Source organism: Triticum urartu, chromosome 3, assembly GCF_003073215.2.
Source record: "Triticum urartu cultivar G1812 chromosome 3, Tu2.1, whole genome shotgun sequence".
In the NCBI taxonomy this organism is placed as follows: Eukaryota; Viridiplantae; Streptophyta; class Magnoliopsida; order Poales; family Poaceae; genus Triticum; species Triticum urartu.
Window position 1 is genome coordinate 274,763,356 of NC_053024.1, and position 21,560 is coordinate 274,784,915.

Consider the following 21,560-nt stretch of genomic DNA (forward strand, 5'->3'; position numbering starts at 1 on the left):
ATTAATAGCACGAGTAATACGTTTGATTTGTCATGAAAAATATCATAATTATGTGATTTTCTACTTTTTAACAATATATTCACATCATAGTAATGGTCGGAGTTGCATCTTGGAGACTGTCCATATTAACAGTGATACATTTCAAATGAACACAAGCAAAATAGGCAAACAACAGAGAACAAGCGAAAACAGGCCAACCCAGCCCCACATGTCCATCTTCCCATCTGTAGCCCAGATTTAAGTAGAAGGGGCGAAGGCAAGAAAGTGACAGTATGGTGGCCAGGGATGGAGCCAGAAGGGGGCGAGCCGGGGCCATGGCTCCCCCCATGCTGTGAAAATTTCTCAAACTACACCTATGTAGTGCGTGGATTTGATGAATTTGACCACTAAATTCCTATGTATGGCCCCCCTCAATGCTTTAGATGTTTCAGTGAGCTCCCTCAAATAAAATTCCTAGCTCCGTCCCTGATGGTGGCCCAGTCACAGTGATGGCCTGGTGGGAATCAATGTTAGCACTGGGCCTGCACTGACTAGAAACGACACAAGTGCAACCTTCATCACCAAGGAGGGCCAGCCCAGTAAGAGAGCCCAGCGAGAGAGCCCGTCAGCCATTGACCCGCAATGGGGATTGGGTCCTAACGTGAGGATTATAAATACCTTCGTTGATTCCGTATTAGGTGGCTAATTGATAAACGGCTAGCAGTCATTGACTTGCAATCCTTTCCTTGTCCCTTCCCTTGTAAGCAAGACAAACACCCCACCTAGTGAATTTGAAATGATCCCATAGCCTACCTCCGATTCACCATCCTGTAACTAACAGTTGGTAGAGCCAAAAATTTCACCCACCTCACGTCGGATCATCTGCATGACACGCGTCTAGCGGCGACAGCAAGAGCTCATGGAGTACTTGACTCCAGAAGGAGAGGCGATCTATGAGACGCTCAGTTAGGCAAGCGAAGCAGCCCACCTTCGTCACCAGAAGGAGCTCGGCGCGCTCATTGTGACGGCGACGGGGAGCGCGGTACGTGCGGCGATGGCGTGTTTTGTTGATGCGGTGGTCGACGGAGCGGTTGGTGCAGCGGTCAGCACCATCATCAACGACATGCAAGCTAACACTGATGGCGATGACACGGACCTCCTCAAGCAGATCCAGGAGCTTCGAGCTGCCGAGGGTCCCACCTCCTACATCGGCGAATCTATAATACCTAAATAGTTCATCCCCACTATGTTATTTCTCTTGACATGCAGCCTATCCACATCAGCAGCCTTGCCACCTCAACATCTTTTCAACGAATCATGTTTTTTTTCTTGAGACAATTGAACGAATCATGTGATTCAACTCTGGTAATTAATTGAAGCGGGCCTCGGTGTAAAAACTGACGAAGAGAAGCCCATCGGTCCATCTCCCTGCTCTTCAATATGTATCCTGGGGCAGAGCAGGCGACACCATCACAACCCACACCGATGCACCACCGGACGGCGGCCTACAACCCAACCCTCCAGCATTCACCCAAGCCCCAGCCAGATCTGGTGCGCGAACGCCTCCTCCTTCGACGGACAATGATTGAGCTTCTCTGTCACCGGTTGCCATACAACACGTCCCTCCACGGATCCACGTGCGCCGGTCAGATCCGCCGCCGGAAGGTGCAGCAGATGCATCGGGATCTCACCGCTACCTTGCAGGCTCGAGGCGCCCAACGTCAGCCACCGCAACTACCTCCTCAACAGCGACCTCCACCACCGCTCAGTTACCCAGAAGAGACGCGGCTGCCGGCTCTCGAACGACTTCCCCTGCCCCTTTCAATAGTAGCGACATCGCTCCCAGCGTCTCCAACATCAGGTTGGTGTCTGCACCTTTGATTCGAAATCGTGTCATGTTGTCCAGGTTACTCACAGTTAATCATGTGTTCCCTCTTGCATTATAGACATCAAAAGCACGTGTATAGTATGATTGGTGTCGTCTCCTGCGTTTACTCCATACAACAATTGCACAGGGATGGAAAACAAAGGGGTTCCGCTTCATCTCCCAGAACGGCGGCAGGGACATATTCCTTCACTGCTCATATGAAGAAGGAAGATGCCGTGAGAAGCTATATATTAGGTGGGTCCATGTAATGGGAGTTTGAGTGGTTTCTTTTCTAGGTATTTTTTATTTCTGTGATTTCTGATGTATCCATCTATTATGAAGTGAATCATGATAAAAAAATACAGAAGAAACTAATTGATTCACAATGACCTTGCCTCCTTTGCCCCTTTTGTAGGTAAGCAATCCTCCTCCTTCTAAGGTTCTCGACTCCTACAAGGCTATATGGGACATGTATCTACCAGCCTCCCGAGCTTGCCCTTCGCTCTTCTCTCCCTCACTCCCAATACCCCATAAATTTCTCGAATGATTCTGTTACTGTTTTTGATGTACATACTTTCTCCCTCACTCCCAATATCCCATAAATTTCTCGAATGATTCTGTTACTGTTGTTGATGTACATACTTTCAATTGATATTCTCGGGAAAAGTTTTGATTTATCTTTTGTTTCCAGGGCAACTACCACAATATCTCGGGCTGCAGTTGCTTGGCAATTATAAAACCCCCAATCCATCTAACGTTTGTTTGTGCAGATGTTTTAATCTATATGTCGGCAAGGTCTTTGATGAGAAACTGGTGGCAGATTTGGGTTGAAAATGAATCTAGGTAATCTTTATGCTCCATTGTGTACCAATTATGTCTTCAACTTTGATGCAGTCATTGATAACAAATTCATTAGTTCATATAGCAGGTCATTATTTGCATCTTTGGAAGAAAAATGAATTCAATAAATTTATGATCCATTTTATTTAAAGAAATCTCATTTGTGTGTTGTAAGAATAATGTCCGGTGTCTCTTCTTGATAGGTATGATACATTGCTATCTTCATAATCTTTTGCATTATATAGATTGAACGACCAGTTCTATCATGGTTCATTTTTCATACAATAGCTGATTTTGTTGAGAAAGCTCTGTTTTATACTTCTGTAATTGCTATCTACCCTATGTGTACATTCTTTTTGAATGTCTATCAACAAGTTGTATGATGAAAAACAAAGTAGGCCAGTGATCTTAATTATATAATAATTGTCACCTGCCATTCTTTTCCTAAGTCTGATGCGTACATCCAAGAAGCGTGCGATTTCAAAAGCGTTTCCCTACCACCAAATATATTGAGGCACTACCAGGTGTCTTTATGCCCAGTCTTATTCCTGCTAATATCTTCATAGTAACATTACCAGGTCATATTTTTATTATGGTCATATACTAAGTCATCTCTCTTTTGTATCAGGCTATCAGCAACCTTTTGTCTCCTTCACAGTAACATTATAGGTGAAGCTGCCGCAAATAAATTCCGAAGCATGCATGCAAACTTGCCAAACATGGTGTATTTAGTTTTTTTATGTACAGTGCTAGGAAAGTAATGTTCCTTTTATTGTTCCGATTGTTTGTTGTGTATGTTCTTATGTCCCAAGACCTCATGCAATATCTCTCCTTTCAACAGATTATGCATATTAAATTGATGTGTATGCTGTTTTAGATCTGTATCTATCTTTGTACATATATCAAGTTTTCTTACCGATTTCATTACTACACATAAGTGATAACATTGTCCTATAGATGTACATGCGTGATAACCTGACTAAAGGGGCATTATCTGTTATAATGATCCGGATTGCTACAATTCAGCCTGGGAGCATTTGAACTATCGTCCTCAAGTGCTATCTTTGCTGAACTGCGAGCTTCAGAGTTGTGGTCCCTGGTGATATGGAATAAAAATCTACTAGAAGGCTTCTGATCTCCCGGTGTGCAGGTTCTATCATAGGCGATCTAGCTGCTGCAGCTTGGGCACGGGTTAGATTTTCTATGAGGTCTGCTTCCTGAAGATGTATGCTTGACGTATGGCTGCAAGCTTTAGTTCCTATGCTTTCGCTTGAAGTTTCCCTCCATGATGTATGTGTTGTAAGTATGCTTGCATGGCCAAGGAGTTTTTGTCCATGATTTGCGTTGTTGTCCATAAACCATACATCAAATTATTTTTGGAACTTTGTGATGATACTTTGAAAAATGAATGCATAAATACAATTGTTTCATTGGTTGACAAGATTTCTGTAGTTTGTGAGATTGAAATAATATAGAACAATGATTTTTGCAAATATGTTTGGCATAAGCTCACAAGCATCCCACTAAAGCGGTAAAATTACTTCCCTTCTCATATTTTATTTGTCCTTTAGGAATACACCTCATGAGTTTTTAGAACATGGTAACTTCCCGCAGCAACGCGCGGGGAGTTATCTAGTTGGATCTGTTTGACAGGGCGCCAAGGGAAGGCTCGGAGACCGGCCCAGAGGCACCGCTTGTCTATGACTACACGGGGACGGGATTGGGCGCGACAACGCCTTACATCCCTCCTCCAGCACAAGCTATTCGCCAATTTACCATGCCCGAGTTTGTCCTTCTCTAGTATTTTGCAACACGAGAGTGGTTTGTCCTTGTCATCAGGCCACTGAAACCACCGTCAGTGGATTTCTGCGATTCGATGGCGAGAATCCGAAGTTGTGATAAACCAAATGCGTTGATTACTTTGAGATGTTTGGTACCAACCCGGATCTATGGATCGCGGTGGCTGCAATGCGGTTCGAGGGAGCAGTGGCATGCTGTGTGCGAGCCTCATGGGATGATTTCTGTGCAGCGGCGATTAGCCGATTTGGGCGCAATCACATGATTCCTTAGTGCACAGGGTGTATTATCTTCGACAGACTGTTTCTGTTGAGGAATATATCAGTCAGTTTTCTGAACTTACGGATCAGTTGACAGCTTATGAACCTGATCCAGATATGTTGCACTATACTACTAGATTTGTAGATGGTTTAAATTCAATGTTCATATGATTGTTGCTGTTCAAAGGATTGTCGACTTGGATACTGCGTGTTCAGATAATGTCATGGCGTTTGGGTTGACAGGAGCACTAGGAACATTCCAGTCAATCATGAATGACAAACTGCCACTTTTGATATTGTTTTCTTCGATGATATCCTTGTATACAGTGCCACTTTTGAGGATCATCTCCAGCATGTGCAGCAAGTGTTACAATTATTGCAGCAGCATCAGTAGAAGGTCAAAGGATCCAAGTGTGCTTTCCCTCAACACAGTATCCCTTATTTGGGATATGTAGTCTCTGAGAAGGGTGTTTCCACTGATCCAAGTAAGATAGCAGATGTGAATAATTGGCCTATATCTAACAATTTGAAAGAATACCGTGGATTTCTTGGTTATCAGGCTACCACCTTAAGTTTGTTAGATACTATGGAATGATTAACCAGCCTTTAACAAACCTTCTCCGGAAACATGTTCCTTTTGTTTGGTCTCCAAAGGCAGTCTACTTTCGAGCAACCGAAGTTGGCTCTCAATACTGCACCTGTTTTGTCCTTGCCAGATTTCAGCCAACAGTTTGTTATTGAAACAGATGCATGTAATGCTGGAGTAGGGGCAGTATTGCTTCAAAAAGGCCATCCAATCGCTTTTATGAGCAAAGGATTATCCACATATGAAAATCAATATATGGCCATGTTACTTGCAGTGGAGCAATGGAGAACTTATCTACAGCATGTTGAATTTCTCATTCTAACTGACCACAATAGTCTGGCACATTTAGAGGACCAGAGCTGCACACAACTTGGCAACAAAATGTGTTCACCAAACTATTGGGCCTACAGTTCAAAATAAAGTACAACAAAGGAGTGGACAACCGTGCTGCGGATGCTTTGTCTCACAAACCTCATCTTGATGATCAGTTACTGGCTATATCTCCTCACCAACCTGCTTGGATACAAGAGATCTTAGATGTCTACCAAGAAAATATTGAAGCTCAGGAATTACTAGTCAAATTAGCAGTGCAAATTTCTGAAGACGATCATTTTTCTCTCAGGGATGGTTTGATCCGTTGTAAAGATCGTACCTGGCTTCCTCCTGACATGAACCTGGTCCCCAAATTGTTGGATGCCTTTCATACCAGTCCTATTGGGGGCCACTCTGGCATTCCAGTTACTCTTCACCGTCTGAAGTAACTTTTTTACTGGAAGCACATGAGGGCTTGGGTGAAAAAGTATGTTCAAGAGTGTATGGTTTGTCAGTGAGCCAAACCTGATCGAACTTGCTATCCAGGACTTTCAGAGCCTTTGCTTGTTCCCTGCAAGTTTTGGCAAATGCTCACAATGGATTTTGGAGAAGTGTTGCCTCGCTCTGGACGTTTCAACTGTGTTCTGGTTGTGGCCCACTTAACTGAGTCAATTGTGATAGATCAAGACCTTATCTTTCCAGCCGGTTTTGGAAGAAAATGGCAGCACTCACACGGACCAAAGCTACGCATGAGTTCTTCTCATCATCCCCAAACTGATGGTCAGTCCAAGAGTCACTGAATGCCTGGAGGCCTATTTGCGTTGTTTTATTCATGCATGTCCAGTTAAGCGGGCTCAATGGTTGTCTCTTGCTGAGTTTTGGTATAAACACCAGCCCTCATTCAGCGCTTCAATGGAAATCACTGTTTGAAGTATTGTATGGCCAGTCGCCCAGAACTTTTGGTGAAGGAGGGGCGACGGCCGCGGGTCATGTGCGGGACGACGTGTTGGAGACGCTTGTCGAGGCTGCGGAGCACGTTGTGAACGAGCTTGCGGTCCTTGAGGCAGTGGCCAAGATCCTGGAGGGTGTCAGCCATGGTCTTAAGCCGGGAGGTGTAGTCGACGACGAAGAGATCGCCTTGGGTAAAGTTGTGGAACTCGTCGAGGAGGTAGGTGATCCGGGCGTCGCAGTTGCTACGGAAGAGAGAGCGAAGCGAGCGCCAGAGGGAATACGATGTATCCTTGCGATCGACGACGATCTCCAACGTCGACGGAGTCACGATGGCGTTGTACCAAGAGAGGACGGCGAAGTCAATGAGAACCCAGTAGGAAGTCGCCTGGGCCGGCGAGCCGTCGACGTGGGCGGTGAGGCCAAACTTGGCGACGGCGGAGAGGAACTAACGGCGCCAGAGGCCGGGAACAAGGAACTGTTTATAGCTGTCGCGATATAAATAACTACTCATCGGAGCCGCAGGAACATGTACATACGAAATACGAGAATTTCCACCTTGTTGAAGATCTGGTGGTGCTACCCGAAGACTTAAATGAATAGCCATCGCTGTTACCGTAGTTTTCCTTCTCGAAATCCAGAGTAACCAGCACATGGTCACGGATGCGAAGGGACTGGACCTGGGTGGTGGGGAGGGTTTGGGTGGCGACAGGAAGCTGGAACTGGTCGTCAGACTCCGAGTCGCCGGAGGAGGAGACAGAGGAGGAAGTGCTTATGGTGATCGTGGAGGGTGGGGAGGAGAGAGGAGCAGCGAAAGATGTGGATCGTGAGATTCAAACTGATACCATGTTGGAGTCTGAACAAGGGTAGTGAGAGAGAGATCATGTAACACTTCCTTGCTTATTGATTGGGGTTACACGGGTACATATATACAGGCTGTTACAACAGAATCTCACTAGTCTAGCCTAAATAATAAGACCACTACAGAAGCACGTTCGCTAACAATCATCACCTACTTGAGACGCCACCTGCGATGATGATCGCCACCTCACTTCTGGGCTGAGGTTGTTACCACTTCGCCTATCTCATCAACATTCAGCCATTTGCTGCTCTAAAGGGTGATATTCCTCTTGAACGTCATTCTGGTCGTTCTCCCGATTATTCGGCCCTCCGTTTGTTTGGTTGCGTTTGCTATGTTTTGCTTGCCCCTCATGAACGCACCAAACTGATCGCTCAGTCTGTTGAGTGTGTCTTTCTCAGATACAGTGATGAGCATAAGGGTTATCGATGTTGGGATCCCGTCGATCACAGGATGCGTATTTCCCGAGATGTGACCTTTGATGAATCTCGTCCCTTCTACCCGCGTCCATCCTCCTCGGCCTTTTCCACAGAGGACATCTCTTTTCTTACGTTTCCGAATACACCTCCCTCTGGGCCCAATATTCCTACTCGTCCCGCTGTTGCAGATCCGACGTTGTTCTCTCCTACGATTTCTTCTCCCTCATCGCATGACTCTCCACCTTCATCACCGATACCTTCCCCTTCCCCACCTTCATCATCGATAGATTCCCCGTCTCCACCTCCAGTGATTCCACCTCTTCCCTCCTTTCCTTTCCATTATACTCACCGTTCACGTGTTGTGGATGAGTCTACCGATGCGCCCTCTTCTTCTAGTGTGTCGTCTTTCTCCTCTCAACCGACTTATGGTCTTCGCTCTCGGCCTTGTCCGCCACCTGCCCAGTATTGAGATGCTATTGTTCATCCTGAACGGCAGTTTGCGATGGCAGAGGAGATTTGCTGTCCTTGAACGCACCGGCACGTGGGACCTGGTTTCTCTTCCACCCCATATGTTCGCCCCATCACTTGTAAGTGGGTCTATAAAATTAAGACGCTCTGATGGTTCTCTTGAGCGTTATAAAGCTCGTCCTGTGGCTCGTGGCTTTCAGCAGGAGCATGATCGTGATTACGATGAGACTTTTGCTCCTGTGGCCCATATGACAACTGTTCGCACACTTCTCACTGTGGCCTCTGTTCGCCACTGGTCCATGTCTTAGCTTGATGTTAAGAATGCCTTTCTTAATGGTGAGTTGCGTGAGGAAGTATATATGCAGCCACCACCTGGGTATTCAGTTCCTGACGGCATGGTCTGCCGTCTTCGTCGCTCACTATATGGCCTTAAGCAAGCCCCCCGCGCTTGGTTTGAGCGTTTTGCCTCTGCCATCACAGCATCTAGTTTTCCGCCCAGTGCTCATGATCCAGCGTTGTTTGTCCACCTTTCTGCTCATGGTCGCACTCTTCTCCTATATGTTGATCACATGATCATCACTGGCAACGATTCTGAGTACATTGCCTTTGCCAAGGCCCGTCTTAGTGAGCAGTTTCTTATGTCTGATCTTGGTCCCCTTCATTACTTTCTTGGGATTGAGGTTTCCTCCACCTCTAATGGCTTTTCTATTTCTCAAGAAAAGTATAGCCAGGATCTTCTTGCTCGTGCGACTCTTAGTGATGAGCGCACTGCTGAGACTCCTATGGAGCTCAATGTTAACCTTCACGCTTCTGATGGTGAGCTCTTCTCCAATCCGACGCGTTATCGTCATCTTGTTGGGAGTCTGTCTATTTTGTTGTGACTCATCTGGATATCTCCTATCTTGTCCATATTCTAAGTCAGTTTGTTTCCGCTCCCACTTCAGTTCACTATAGTCACCTTCTTCGTGTTCTACGATATCTTCGTGGCACGATTTCTCGTCGTCTCTCTTTTCCTCGTTACAGCTCCAGGCCTATTCGGATGCTACGTGGGCCAGTGATCCTTAGGATCGCCGTTCACTTTCTGCTTACTGTGTTTTTCTTGGTGGTTCTCTCATTGCCTGGAAGACAAAGAAACAAACTACAGTTTCTCGTTCGAGTGCAGAGGCCGAGTTGAGAGCTATGGCTCTTCTGACGGCAGAGGTGACTTGGTTACGATGGCTACTGGAGGATTTTGGTGTTTCTGTCCCTACACCTACGACCCTCTTGTCCCAGAGTACAGGTGCTATCAGTATTGCACGGGACCCCGTGAAGCATGAGCTTACCAAACATATTGGTTTTGATGCTTATTATGTGCGTGCTACTGTGCAGGATCATGTTATTGCTCTTTAGTATGTGCCTTCCGAGTTATAGCTAGCAGACTTCTTCACGAAGGCACAGACTAGAGTGCAACACAGATTTCACCTCTCCAAACTCAGTGTTGTGGATCCACCATGAGTTTGAGGGGGGTGTTAAGAGTTATATTGATGATGTCCTTTGGCCTTTTGTATTCTTGCCTTTTGGCATTCTCATGTACATCTATATATGGTGGCTTTGGCTCCTAGTAATACAAGTTGCATATTCGTGACAGGAACAAGAGCCTCGAACAAATCAGTGAACAATGGCAGTAAATAGGAGAAGGTTTGCACAATCCAGCACTCCTAAAGAGATCTGGAAGCATGTGCAAGGAAAAGAATAGATCTGGAAGCCCACAAAGGCACCAACCAAACTAGTGTTTAGAGGCAGGTTTGAACTATTCAAAGTTGAAACCATTCCCTGAAATGCCAAAATTAGCACTACTTTTTATCCATTTATGGAATTATATTATTTTAAAAACGGAATACCTGTAGATTGTACAATCAAAATGGAAAGGCCCAACGTGGCATCCAGAAAAATAGAGAATGTAAACCCATCTTGATAGCCAAATGAAATAAAGAAAATAAAATGAAAAACTAAATACCTGATATCGATCTCCATGACCAGCATGAATAATATCAGAAATGCCTACTCTCTTTTCTGTGCACCTTTCACATCGTGCGTCAGTCATCTAGTTAAAACAAACACAAGATATGAGAATCACTAGTATAACTCCGCATTAAAAATTAGTAATCGTACTGAATATTCTTCTTTACTCAGTTTTGACTAATTACTGAATTGATGAACAATACCTGCAATCGCCTTGCCTCTTCTGGTTCAGACGTTTTCTCTGCTGGTGTCAACCCAGCCTGAAATGCTCAAACAGCTACCATTAGAATTGGAGAACATCTATTTAAACCCCTGAATTTAGGATGCATCTACTTAACCCACTCAGTTGTAAGGGACTTCTACCCCCCCCCCCCCCCCCCCCCCCATCCACCCCGAACCCGAAACAAAAAAATGATGTAGATGTGGCTGACGAACCCAACATGGCAATGGCACAGGCAATGTTAAAGAAATAATTCATCTAACAAGTCCCAGATATCAATGCACTCTGTCATTTTCTTCTTCTTTTTTCACTGTTCTCAATCATATGATCATGATGGCCTGCAACCACCTTTAGAGCTCGACATCACTGGCATGCCATGCATCGCCCGAGTGATAATTCCTTCTACTCCCATTGGACTATGCACTTTCAGCCGCAGAGCATGTGCCCTTGTACTTCCCCTCTGTCATGGCAAGCTCAACACGTCAAGATCAAGCTATGACGAGCATCACTCTCCCCTGCTTCCCCTATTCCAGTTCTATGCCAAAGTCAAAAATAAATTCTTCATTTTCCTTAATTTCATTGTCTAATATTTATCTCAAACAAAATTTACACTTTCTGCAGAATCATTTAAAGCTTTTTTTGTATTTATTTTCGTTCCAACAAAAGCCGTTTGCATAAGATATGTTGCATGTTTAAAGGTAGAAGCTAAATGCTTTGTACTAAATAGAAAAGTTTCAGTCTTGTTATCCTTTGCCCTATCAACTGTACTAGTCGGGTACTAGCTGTTATGGATGCAACTTACTCTATTGCATAGCCCAAGGGGCAAATATATAGTACAAAAAACTTGGGGTACAACCGTACAAGGAAGATTAAGTATCAAGTGAAGATGGTTTATCAAAAGAAGATGGCACATCAAGAGAATGAAGCACTGCACAAAAAAGTAGCCCAAGAAACCGGGGGCGAAAGAAGCTCGGCGGCAAGAGAATGGGCATAGATCAACAACAATGCAAAAAGAGGCCACAAAAATCCAATAGAAACAATAAGGACCAGAAAGGGCACGAAAGTTGTATAGAAAGGACAAGATCAGAAAAGGAGGTTGGCATACAATGGTGTGGTGGAATTGCATGCATGAGAAACACGAAAGAGCAACGAATGTGGTGGACGCATCGAAGACATAGAAAGGTAGAAGCTAGGAGGCACACGCGAGACAATGATGCAGGACCCATCGTGTTTGCAGGGGAGACTGCGAAGGAGGCCATACAGGTGAGATGCCCACAAGTAATCACACCCAAAGGCTAATTCCACAGCAAGGGAAACAGAGGATCAGCGTCCAGCAAATAGCACAAGGCGTGCTCGGGCATGCGGGCATAGCATGCATGGAGCAGGAGCACAATGCATGGCGAGTCGCTGGTGGAGTGGTCGCCAGGGTGGACCACTGCAAGGAGTAGGAGGCCCGGCGGCTCGATGTGTCAAGCTGGGGGCCGGCAGACTGGAGGTGCGGCTGCCCTGGGCCGCGATGGACGGTGAAGCGGTCAGCCAGGGTGCGGATGGACCATTGCGGTACAGCCGGTGGCTGCAGCGGCCAGACTCTGAGAAGGCAGCGGCAGTGCGGATCGTGTCTGTTATGAAAGCAACTTATCTGTATTGCAAGGCCCAAGGGGCATATATATATTACACAAGACTTGAGGTGCAAATTAAGGAAACATAGTCTAATAAGGACTCCTAGACCACAATACTGATAATGATGCAGGACCCATCGTGTTTGCAAGGGAGACTGCGAAGGAGGCCATACAGGTGAGATGCCCACAAGTAATCACACCCAAAGGCTAATTCCACAGCAGGGGAAACAGAGGATCAGTGTCCAGCAAATAGCACAAGGCGTGCTCGGGCGTGCGGGCATAGCATGCATGGAGCAGGAGCACAATGCATGGCGAGTCGCTGGTGGAGTGGTCGCCAAGGTGGACCACTGCAAGGAGTAGGAGGCCCGGCGGCTCGATGTGTCAAGCTGGGGGCCGGCAGACTGGAGGTGCGGCTGCCCTGGGCCGCGATGGACGGTGAAGCGGTCAGCCTGGGTGCGGATGGACCATTGCGGTACAGCCGGTGGCTGCAGCGGCCAGACTCTGAGAAGGCAGCGGCAGTGCGGATCGTGTCTGTTATGAAAGCAACTTATCTGTATTGCAAGGCCCAAGGGGCATATATATATATATATTACACAAGCCTTGAGGTGCAAGTTAAGGAAACATAGTCTAATAAGGACTCCTAGACCACAATACTGATACTTCCTAACACCCCCCCCCCTCTCAAATGCAAAGCGTATGCAATAGCATTGCATTTGAAGAAGTGTAATACTAGAAAAAATAAATGATAATCCAAATCCGCGTCTTGAGAGTGTCATCGTAGCATGAAGAGTCTTCAGAATCTGTCGAGTCAAGCCAAAGGGGATAACGAAGAGATGTGATGTGGCACATCACAGGAAGACACCACACCACTAGAAGATACATGATAAGTATCAAGAGAAGATAGGTTGTCAAAGGAAGATGGCACATCAAGAGAATAAAGCATTGCACAGAAAATCATAGCCCACGACAACCGACGGCGAAAGAAGCTCGGCGGCTAAGGCACAATGGGTGTAGATCGATAATGCAAAAAGAGTCCAGAAAATCCTAAAGAAAACAACAAGGGCAAGCAGCCACAAAAGCTGTATAGAAAGGATCAGGACCAGAGAAAGGCTGACAGACAAAGGTATGGTGGGCTCGCATGGCATAAGGAGGTCACCCAGGGAGCTGCAGCAGCAGCACGTACAAGCGGCGGCTTGAACAGGCCCAGCCTAGGAGATCTTCAATTGTGCATCGGCCAACCAGGCCCAACCCAACCATGGACTTGTAGGCGATCTAGACCTCGAAGATGTTTGGCACGTGGAAGCTAATGGGCAACATTCAATCGAGCTAGAAGCTCAAATCGACAGAGGAGGCGGATTGGAACAAGAACAGCAGGAACGAGATCAAGAATCGATCGAGGGAGACCTAAACCTAGGCTCTGATACCATGTTATGAAAGCAACTTATCTTTATTACAAGGCCCAAGGGGCATATATATAGTACATAAGACTTGAGGTGCAAGAAAGGAAACATGGTCTAATAAGTACTCCTAGACCAATAGTAATACTTCCTAATAGTGTCCTCCGGTATGAGGACAGCGAGCGGGAGCACCCTGCGAGGCGGAGGACGATAGAGGCGGCGAGATTCCAGCGGGTGCAGTAATCTGGGCGGCATGCTGCGTGGGTATGGGGATGTGCTTCGTACAGGTGCCAATCGCGGACGATTTGCTAGATCGAAGGCACGGGGCCTGGATCAGGAATGGAGCCGAACGAGCTTGCAGGAGCATGCTGACACGCAGGATGGCGACAGCGACTGGGCATGCAGGAGATAGTGGGCCCATGCCAAGGGGTTCGGTGGAGACCTAGGAGGCGGCCTGACCAGGGAGGCAGAGGGGAATCGACCCCAAAGTGGCAGATCAACGGAGGCCTATAAATAGACGATAACAACACCAAAGCCTTCAGTTCCAAACAGTTGGGGTAGGCTAGAGCTGAAACCCATAAGATCTTGCAACCAACTCATGGTTCTGGCACATGGATAGCTAGCTTCCATGCACACCTGTCCATGGCTAGTTCTCTGATGATATTCCAGTCCTTAAGATCTCTCTTTACGGACTCCTCCCATGTCAAGTTTGGTCTACCCCGGCCTCTCTTGACATTATCAACACGCTTTAGCCATCCACTATGCACTGGAGCTTCTGGAGGCCTACGCCTCTTGTCACAGAAAACGCCAGAAGATCTGAGAACAGGATCGACGGAGAGAGACCAGGAGAGGAACTCGACCGGGCGGGCGAGTTGCAGCGTCCGGAGAAAATATCCTAAACCTAGGCTCAAGATACCATGTTATGGTTGGAGAGCAAATATATAGTACACAAGACTTAGGGTACAAGGAAGGAAATATAGACTAATACGGACTCCTAGACCAATACTAATACTCCTTAACACTAGCAAGCAAAATATAATTATTGCCGTAAAGGAGATAGAGAAAATGGTTAATTGGTTATTATAAGGACAAAATGTAAAGCACATGAAACAATTACTAGACCTTTAGTTCATCTGGAGACATGGTTAAAAGAACTGGAGGGTCAAGCTCCTTGTTCATCAGTCGCCTGCGCAGTACAGGGCTATTCTGTGGATCCAAAATAAACAGTATGAGTTAAAGATCTATATGACAAAAGATCCCATGATAAATTGTCAAGGAGCGCATATCATTAATTGGTATGAAATAGTAGCATGGTAATTACAGCAACCATAGAAATGAAAATAACGATAGAATTTTCCAAATAGTTCCTTCAAAGAAATATGATGTATCTGGGATTATCCTTGGATAATTCAGGGATAAGTTAGACTAAGCATTGGTAGGAAATAAAACAATTATTTTGATCTTGATTGGCATTGATACATGTCCCCGTCATATGAAGCTGGATAACTTGGCTCCTATGGAAGGAACTAATCCTAACTTTCCTAACTGCTGGGATCTTACCGCGATGATTCTATGTGTTAAATTTACACTTTTACTCATAGGGAACAATCAAAATAATTAGTTTTCCCAATATTTAAGATCCATGCCAGGTAAGATGAATATATGTGGAAGCATGAGAAATGCTTGAGCAGACATATGATGCCCATCGACATAGACATGCATACCCACAGTAATAAACTATCGATCTTGAGGGAATGATGGCTAACTCTTGAAGCCCCAGTCCTCCTAATTAGCTAGTTGAGCAGACATATGATGCCCATCGACATAGACATGCATACCCACAGTAATAAACTATCAATCTTGAGGGAATGATGGCGAACTCTTGAAGCTCCAGTCCTAAGTAGCTAGCATTACAGTTATTCAGTACTAGCATATGGACATAATCATATCAACTTTGGCATTTAAGGTTGAAAATAGATGTTCCCAAGAAACATAGGCCAAAACAAAGTTCTGGATACTTACGTACCTTGATGTTGAATTCTAATTTTCTCATTTTCTGATTATACTTCTGGAAGTCAGCATGAAGAGCGTCATATGTAGACCTTTCTAAGGAGGCCATTATTGAAACAACCACATCTGGTGGATATGAATTTTCATTATCCTGAAAATAGAAGATCATTACCAACCATCCAAGGAGGAAAGATAAAGGATAAAAAAACAGGGATCCAAGAAACAAGTAGAAGGCTCATCTAGATCTTTTATGAAATGCAACAATAAGAGAATACAACAAACCTGCATGAAAACAGAACAGAACCAGAACTTATTTTAAGGCTGTGTCTGGCACTGACGTGGATTATGATAATCTAGCTTTCCTAAGCTTTTAAGTATTTTCTGTTTGGCTCACCTACTTTTTCTACCTTTGTGTTATTTTTCACAGCAGATTATAAAGTAAGTTCAGCACAACATGGTTCAGCAACCGCAAATTCGAGTCTAAAACTAGAAAAGGAGTTTCAACAAATAAGTGTAGATGCATGCACTATTTTGTTAACAAGTAAACATAGGACAAAAGGATGGACCTTAGTTTAGCATGCCAAAATTAGCCATAGGAAAAGCATGCACAGTTCACATTGTTGGCTGATAATAATATATTTTTAGCTAAAAATTGGAAATAACTGTAGAGGAAGTAGAAGAATTAGGCCAACAATATGTGAATAGAAAAAATAACCGAGACATGCCAACAATATGTAAATAACAAAATATAATTATAACTGAAACTTTTCATATGTAGGAAGTAGAAGAATCAGTTTAGCAGACAACAGGCACAATGAAATTAGCTAGTGAAACAATATATGGCAGATACCTAACTGGATTAAGTCATACAACGGCCAACAATCCAATAACGTTATCACACTACATATAAATGTGACTATTGTTGTTTTATGACTCGTATCTTACTTTTCTTATAGCAATTTTTGTGTAGTGAATTAATATGAACGTAACTATTCATATACCAAACATAAATTCTGAATATGAACGTAATTATTCGTATACCAAACGTAAATTCTGAATGTAATGACGTAAAAAAACCTCGGGTGTAAAGTAACTTATTCTGCACCCTGGGTGATGAATAGCATTACACCCATGGTTTTCTTTACATCATTACATTTAGAATTTACATTTGTTTACGAATGATTACATTCATATTGATTCACTACGCAAAATTCGATATAAGAGAAGATATGAGTCATAAAACCACAAAATTTACATTTATATGTATATTTTATACTATATTTTTACGTTCATGATTTTGCGTCACGTGAAATATCTCCTTCGACCGACACACATTTTCTTACCTTCTCTTTTCACGTCCGATGTAAGACAAATTTACAAGACATAAAATGTAGGGTAGTGATGTAATAAGAGAAGGGTGAAGAGATGAATAGTCTGACCCAGGTATATAAGATGATCCAATGGAATGATTGGAAAATACAACTTTGTGTACCCTAGATGAAAAATAACAACTTTATGATTGTTATTTTTACCAAGGGCACATCAACTCATATTTTTCCCAATCGCTCCATTGGATCATCTTATATTATAGGTGTGATTTTTCAGTATTTGTTTCATATTGTTTGAGAACTTCTAAACCATTAAAACCTCAACAAGCCTTAACGGGTTCCCCAGACAGCATTGATACCTACAATTTTACCTACTATTGTATATATACAATAAGAATTACAGCTGATAAACCCACAAGGTTCACTAGGACACCTATGTATCTTGTATCGATTTGCTGACCTCAAAACCGTTTTAGGATATGAGTTTCATGTTCACAGTGGAATTTTGTCAAGTTTCGGAGAAAATGTTCTGTACCCCCGACCATGTAATGCTACTCTAAGAAACCATGTTCTACTTTCTAATCCTAATATACCTACATAGTAGATCCCTACTACTTCTACTAACTATGAATTTGACGTGCAATAGTAAATAATTCTCGTTACAAGAAAGGAGCAACTTACACTTGAACTAGTATCCCTTGCAGATGAAGAGCTATTTGAAATTTTGGCCACACTGCCAGTATCGGCATGAGAAGCCTCAGCACCTTCTTTTGATGTTAATGGAATAGTGTCTACTAGTTTATCAAGCCACTTATCGCGATAAGTGGCGTTAGTGACAGCTTTATATTTGGCGAGGATGGCATAATGCTTTAGATTATCACTCCCAGGTGTCTCTGCTTTTATGAATTGCTCGGGTTTGCCTGTTGTATCTCTCGACACGTCTAAAGGGTTCGGAGGTCTCTTTCGTAGACCGCGTTTATTTGAGAACTGATCAGTACTGTCAGCAGGTACATCTATAGGTTCACGGTCAGGAAGCTGTCCAATACGGTCCACTGTTTTCTTCACGAGGAGATCGATTTCGTGTTGCTTGTTATCCTCATAATCCTTATCTGTTAAGTTCCACAATTTCTTCGCAACTGTGTCGTAAACTTTTTGGACAATGAATCCAGGGTGTTCCTTTCGACTGGGAATCTGCTTGTTCAGTGGAATGAAATGGACCACACATTTGTGCATAACTGACTCCGCTGGCACATCATCTATATGAAAACTATAAAATAGCTCTCTTGTGTCACTTGCTGTCCAATTCCCACCACCCTTTTTGTCAGCTTCTTCTGGCCTATAAAACCACTGACCAGTTACCGATAAGCTCCCATCATTTTCTGTTATATCCTGCTCCATGATAAATAAAATAAATGAGCATACATTATTAAGAACCAATTGCACCAGAGATGAATAGATAACAGAAAGAGGTAACAGAAGTAAGGACAATTGCATTCATAGAACATTCATGCAGCTCTAAAGAGATGAGGGATTTTGGCTCCACAACTACTGAGAATAGCCAATAGCCCCAATCATAGAATGCAAGCTAGGCCGTACGAAAACCGCTCAACATAGATCATTACCTAAAGCCTGGTATAAAAGCATTGTTCAACCATGGAAAAAACACCACAGGGTAAAGTGCAGCCAAAACCAAGCCTAGAGCAGAGAGCACAGTGAACATGTGGTCTTCTAAATGAAGAAGACCATTTTCAACAATTGATTGCAATGTGAAGCATATGAGGAAGAAAACATTGTTAAATTTACGAAAACTAGCTAATAATTCAGTATCTTAGCAAAAAATGAACTACCTAACATAGAAACTTTCGGTGACTATCTGGAAAAAGATGACACAAAATAGCATATCCTCTATGTGAATTCTATGCATGTCAATGTACTAATATCTTAGAAACCGCAAAATTGTGTCACCAATTGCAGACCTTGATGATGGCGACATAGGGCTTCTCTTTCTGCTGCTCGGGCGTGAGCAGCACAGGGTCCTCCTACACAAATCCATAACAAAATTTACAACATACAAAAACCCTATAAAATCGAACAAAAAAAATTTTGTTTAATAGAAGCAGGGCGGCCGCTTACAAGCTCGAAGGTGTTGCCCTCGTACTCAAAGGAGAAGTAATGCCTCCGCTGCTTCTTCCCCTTGCCGGTCACCTTAAAAGGTTGCCCGACGGGTACCGCCTCCGTGCCATCCTCCTCGCGGGACTCCTCCTCCTCCTCTGATTCCGCCTTTTTCTCCTGCGAATCCTCGTCGCTCTCCTCGGCGGGGCGCTTGGGTTTGCGGCCCCTGCGGCGGCGGGTCTGCGTCTCCTCCCGCCTCTCCTCCTCCTCGTTCTTCCTCAACTCCGCCAGGTCCTTCTCATCCTCTTCCTCTTCCTCGAGTTCCAGGTCGTCCTCGTCGGCACGGTGACGCTGCTGCTTCTTGGCGCCCGAGGAGAGGGGGGCTGTGGGCTTGGTGGTTCTGAGCGGCTGCGGGCCGGCTTCGTCGTTGTCGTCGTCGTCGTCGTCGCTGGTGGGCTGCTGCGTGAACCGGCGGCGCCTCCCCATCCCTCCTAATGTCCGATTGAGAAGCTGGGGCCGAAGCGGCGCAGTCTGGACGGGGTTTCTGTTGGGGCTGGGGCTGGGGAGTGGGGAGTCGAGTCGAGTCGGGCGAAGCCGGTCGGTGGACAGGTCTTTTGACATCCATGTACAACTTGTGTACTCGCTCCTTCCATCTATACAAGGTCTAACCCTAAATTTTATTTTATTTTCATCTATACAAGGCCAAATGAACTAACCGAGGCATCTTCATCTTAATTTTTTTTTTGCAAGTCGTGTGTGGTCCCTTCATCGTGAAAATGCTCTGGCCATCGCATTGATTTGCATGCATGGATAGTGTCGTGGTTGTGAATTTGACAGTAAAATAGGAGGGTAAGAATGTAGAAGCATAATCCTAGCTACTGTGAGATTGTGCACGCAGGATGTACGAGTTCAGACCCTTCACGGAGAAAATAACAGCCCTACGTCTCGGTGCCCGGAGGCTTGGTCGATTGAAATATGCGTGAAGTTACAGGGGGTGCGAACCCTTGTGCCAGAGGAGGGGGTGGTTTATATAGAGTGCGCCGGACCCCTTCCGTCCTCAATTACACAGGGTTTAAGGTACATAAAGATGGGCATTACTGATAACGCCAACAATAAAGATACATGAATGACTATTAAGTCTATGGGGTAACACCGGACCGTTGCCGTAATTTTTGTCGCGGTCGAGTGAGTACTCCTTGGTCGAGTGAACTTGAATCTTCCGAGTGGAGTGTTTATGGTCGAATGAATGATGGTATTCCTCGAATGCTTATGACTTTAGGCCAATGTCCTTGTGGGGGTGTCTAGGTCAGGTCTATGACCCTACCCTAGGTACATGTCGTCGTCATTAGCCCCTGAATGGTTCAGGGTTCGAGTGGAAAATGGAGTAGAAGTTGGCCCCGACTCTGTTACACACTGCGGAAGTATTTTTCTTAGACTGATGAGTTATGCGACAACTTTGACTTCATTTTCAGTCGCCTTGATCCATTCTAAGTAGTCGAGTGAATTTTTGCTGATAAGCTTCGAGTGTTGGTATGAAAGAAATCTTCAGTCTCACAGGTTGCTATGCAATTTCCGGATCTTGCGGGATTCGAAATTCTGGGAAGCGCACGGGACGGAGGAGGCCGCAATAATCGGGATGGATTAGGCAGGGGCGCCTCGATCACCGCGCCACCTTTTTTGCCACGTACCGAGCGAGCGACAGTTGCGAGATTTGATGTGATTGTCCGGGCCCAGTCGTCAGTCACTCGGAAATGACTCTATATAAGACGTTAGGTTGGGGAATTTTGCACAGTGTGCCTTAATTTCTCCTTCTTCCTCCTCTGCTTCTCCACCATTACCGCTTCCGCCCTCGACGTCGCCTCCTGCCCGTGCGCCCCTTGCTGTGATGGCGAAGGACAAGACAGCGGCGCTGGAGCGAGCAAAGAAGGGAGCGGCGAAGGGGAAGGGCAAGAAGACCGGCAGGAGCGGGTCGTCGTCGAGATCTGGCTTGTCACGCGGTTGGGTTCAGGACGACTGGATCCCATCCACAATCGCGCTGGATGACTTGCAAGACCTGGCCGAGAGTGGGCTGATTGAGCATGATTCCTGGAGGCTTCCGGGGGATGAAACTGAGTCACAACCTCAGGAGGGTGAGTGTGTCTTGCTCGCCACTCACGTCGACCGCGGTTTTTCTCTGCCCCCACATCCCTTTTTCCGTGCATTCCTGAACTTCGGAGCTCAACTCCACCATTTCTTCCCAACACAATCACGTACCTTGCGGCCTATGTCTCCTTGTGTGAGAATTTCCTGGGTTGCCGACTGCATTGGGGTCTGTTTAAGCACATCTTTACATGCTGCTCGCAGACTGTGAAAAAGGCTAACCCGAGTGACGAGAAAACAGAGGTGATCCAGATGTGTGGGGGCTTAGGTATCCAGATGAGGGGGAAGAGTGATTTTTCTGCGATGACTCTCCCTGACTCGGTTAGAGGGTGGCAGTCGACTTGGTTTTATTGCAAAGACAAGTCGACCCTGGTCATTCGACTGGTCTCCCCTCCTTTT

General features: G+C 45.1%; 1 protein-coding gene across 1 annotated transcript; it reads right to left on the bottom strand.

Annotated features, from left to right (window-relative positions):
• Positions 1-5,279: 5,279 nt before the first annotated feature.
• LOC125543805 lies at positions 5,280-19,612 on the bottom strand. Its single transcript, XM_048707278.1, has 8 exons — positions 19,044-19,612; positions 18,887-18,949; positions 17,592-18,299; positions 15,599-15,733; positions 14,695-14,778; positions 10,540-10,596; positions 10,332-10,418; positions 5,280-5,842 (listed from the first exon to the last, which is right to left on the bottom strand). The coding sequence occupies exons 1-8, from the start codon at positions 19,506-19,508 to the stop codon at positions 5,825-5,827; spliced, it is 1,617 nt and encodes a 538-aa protein (XP_048563235.1). The 5' UTR covers positions 19,509-19,612; the 3' UTR covers positions 5,280-5,824.
• Positions 19,613-21,560: the final 1,948 nt, after the last annotated feature.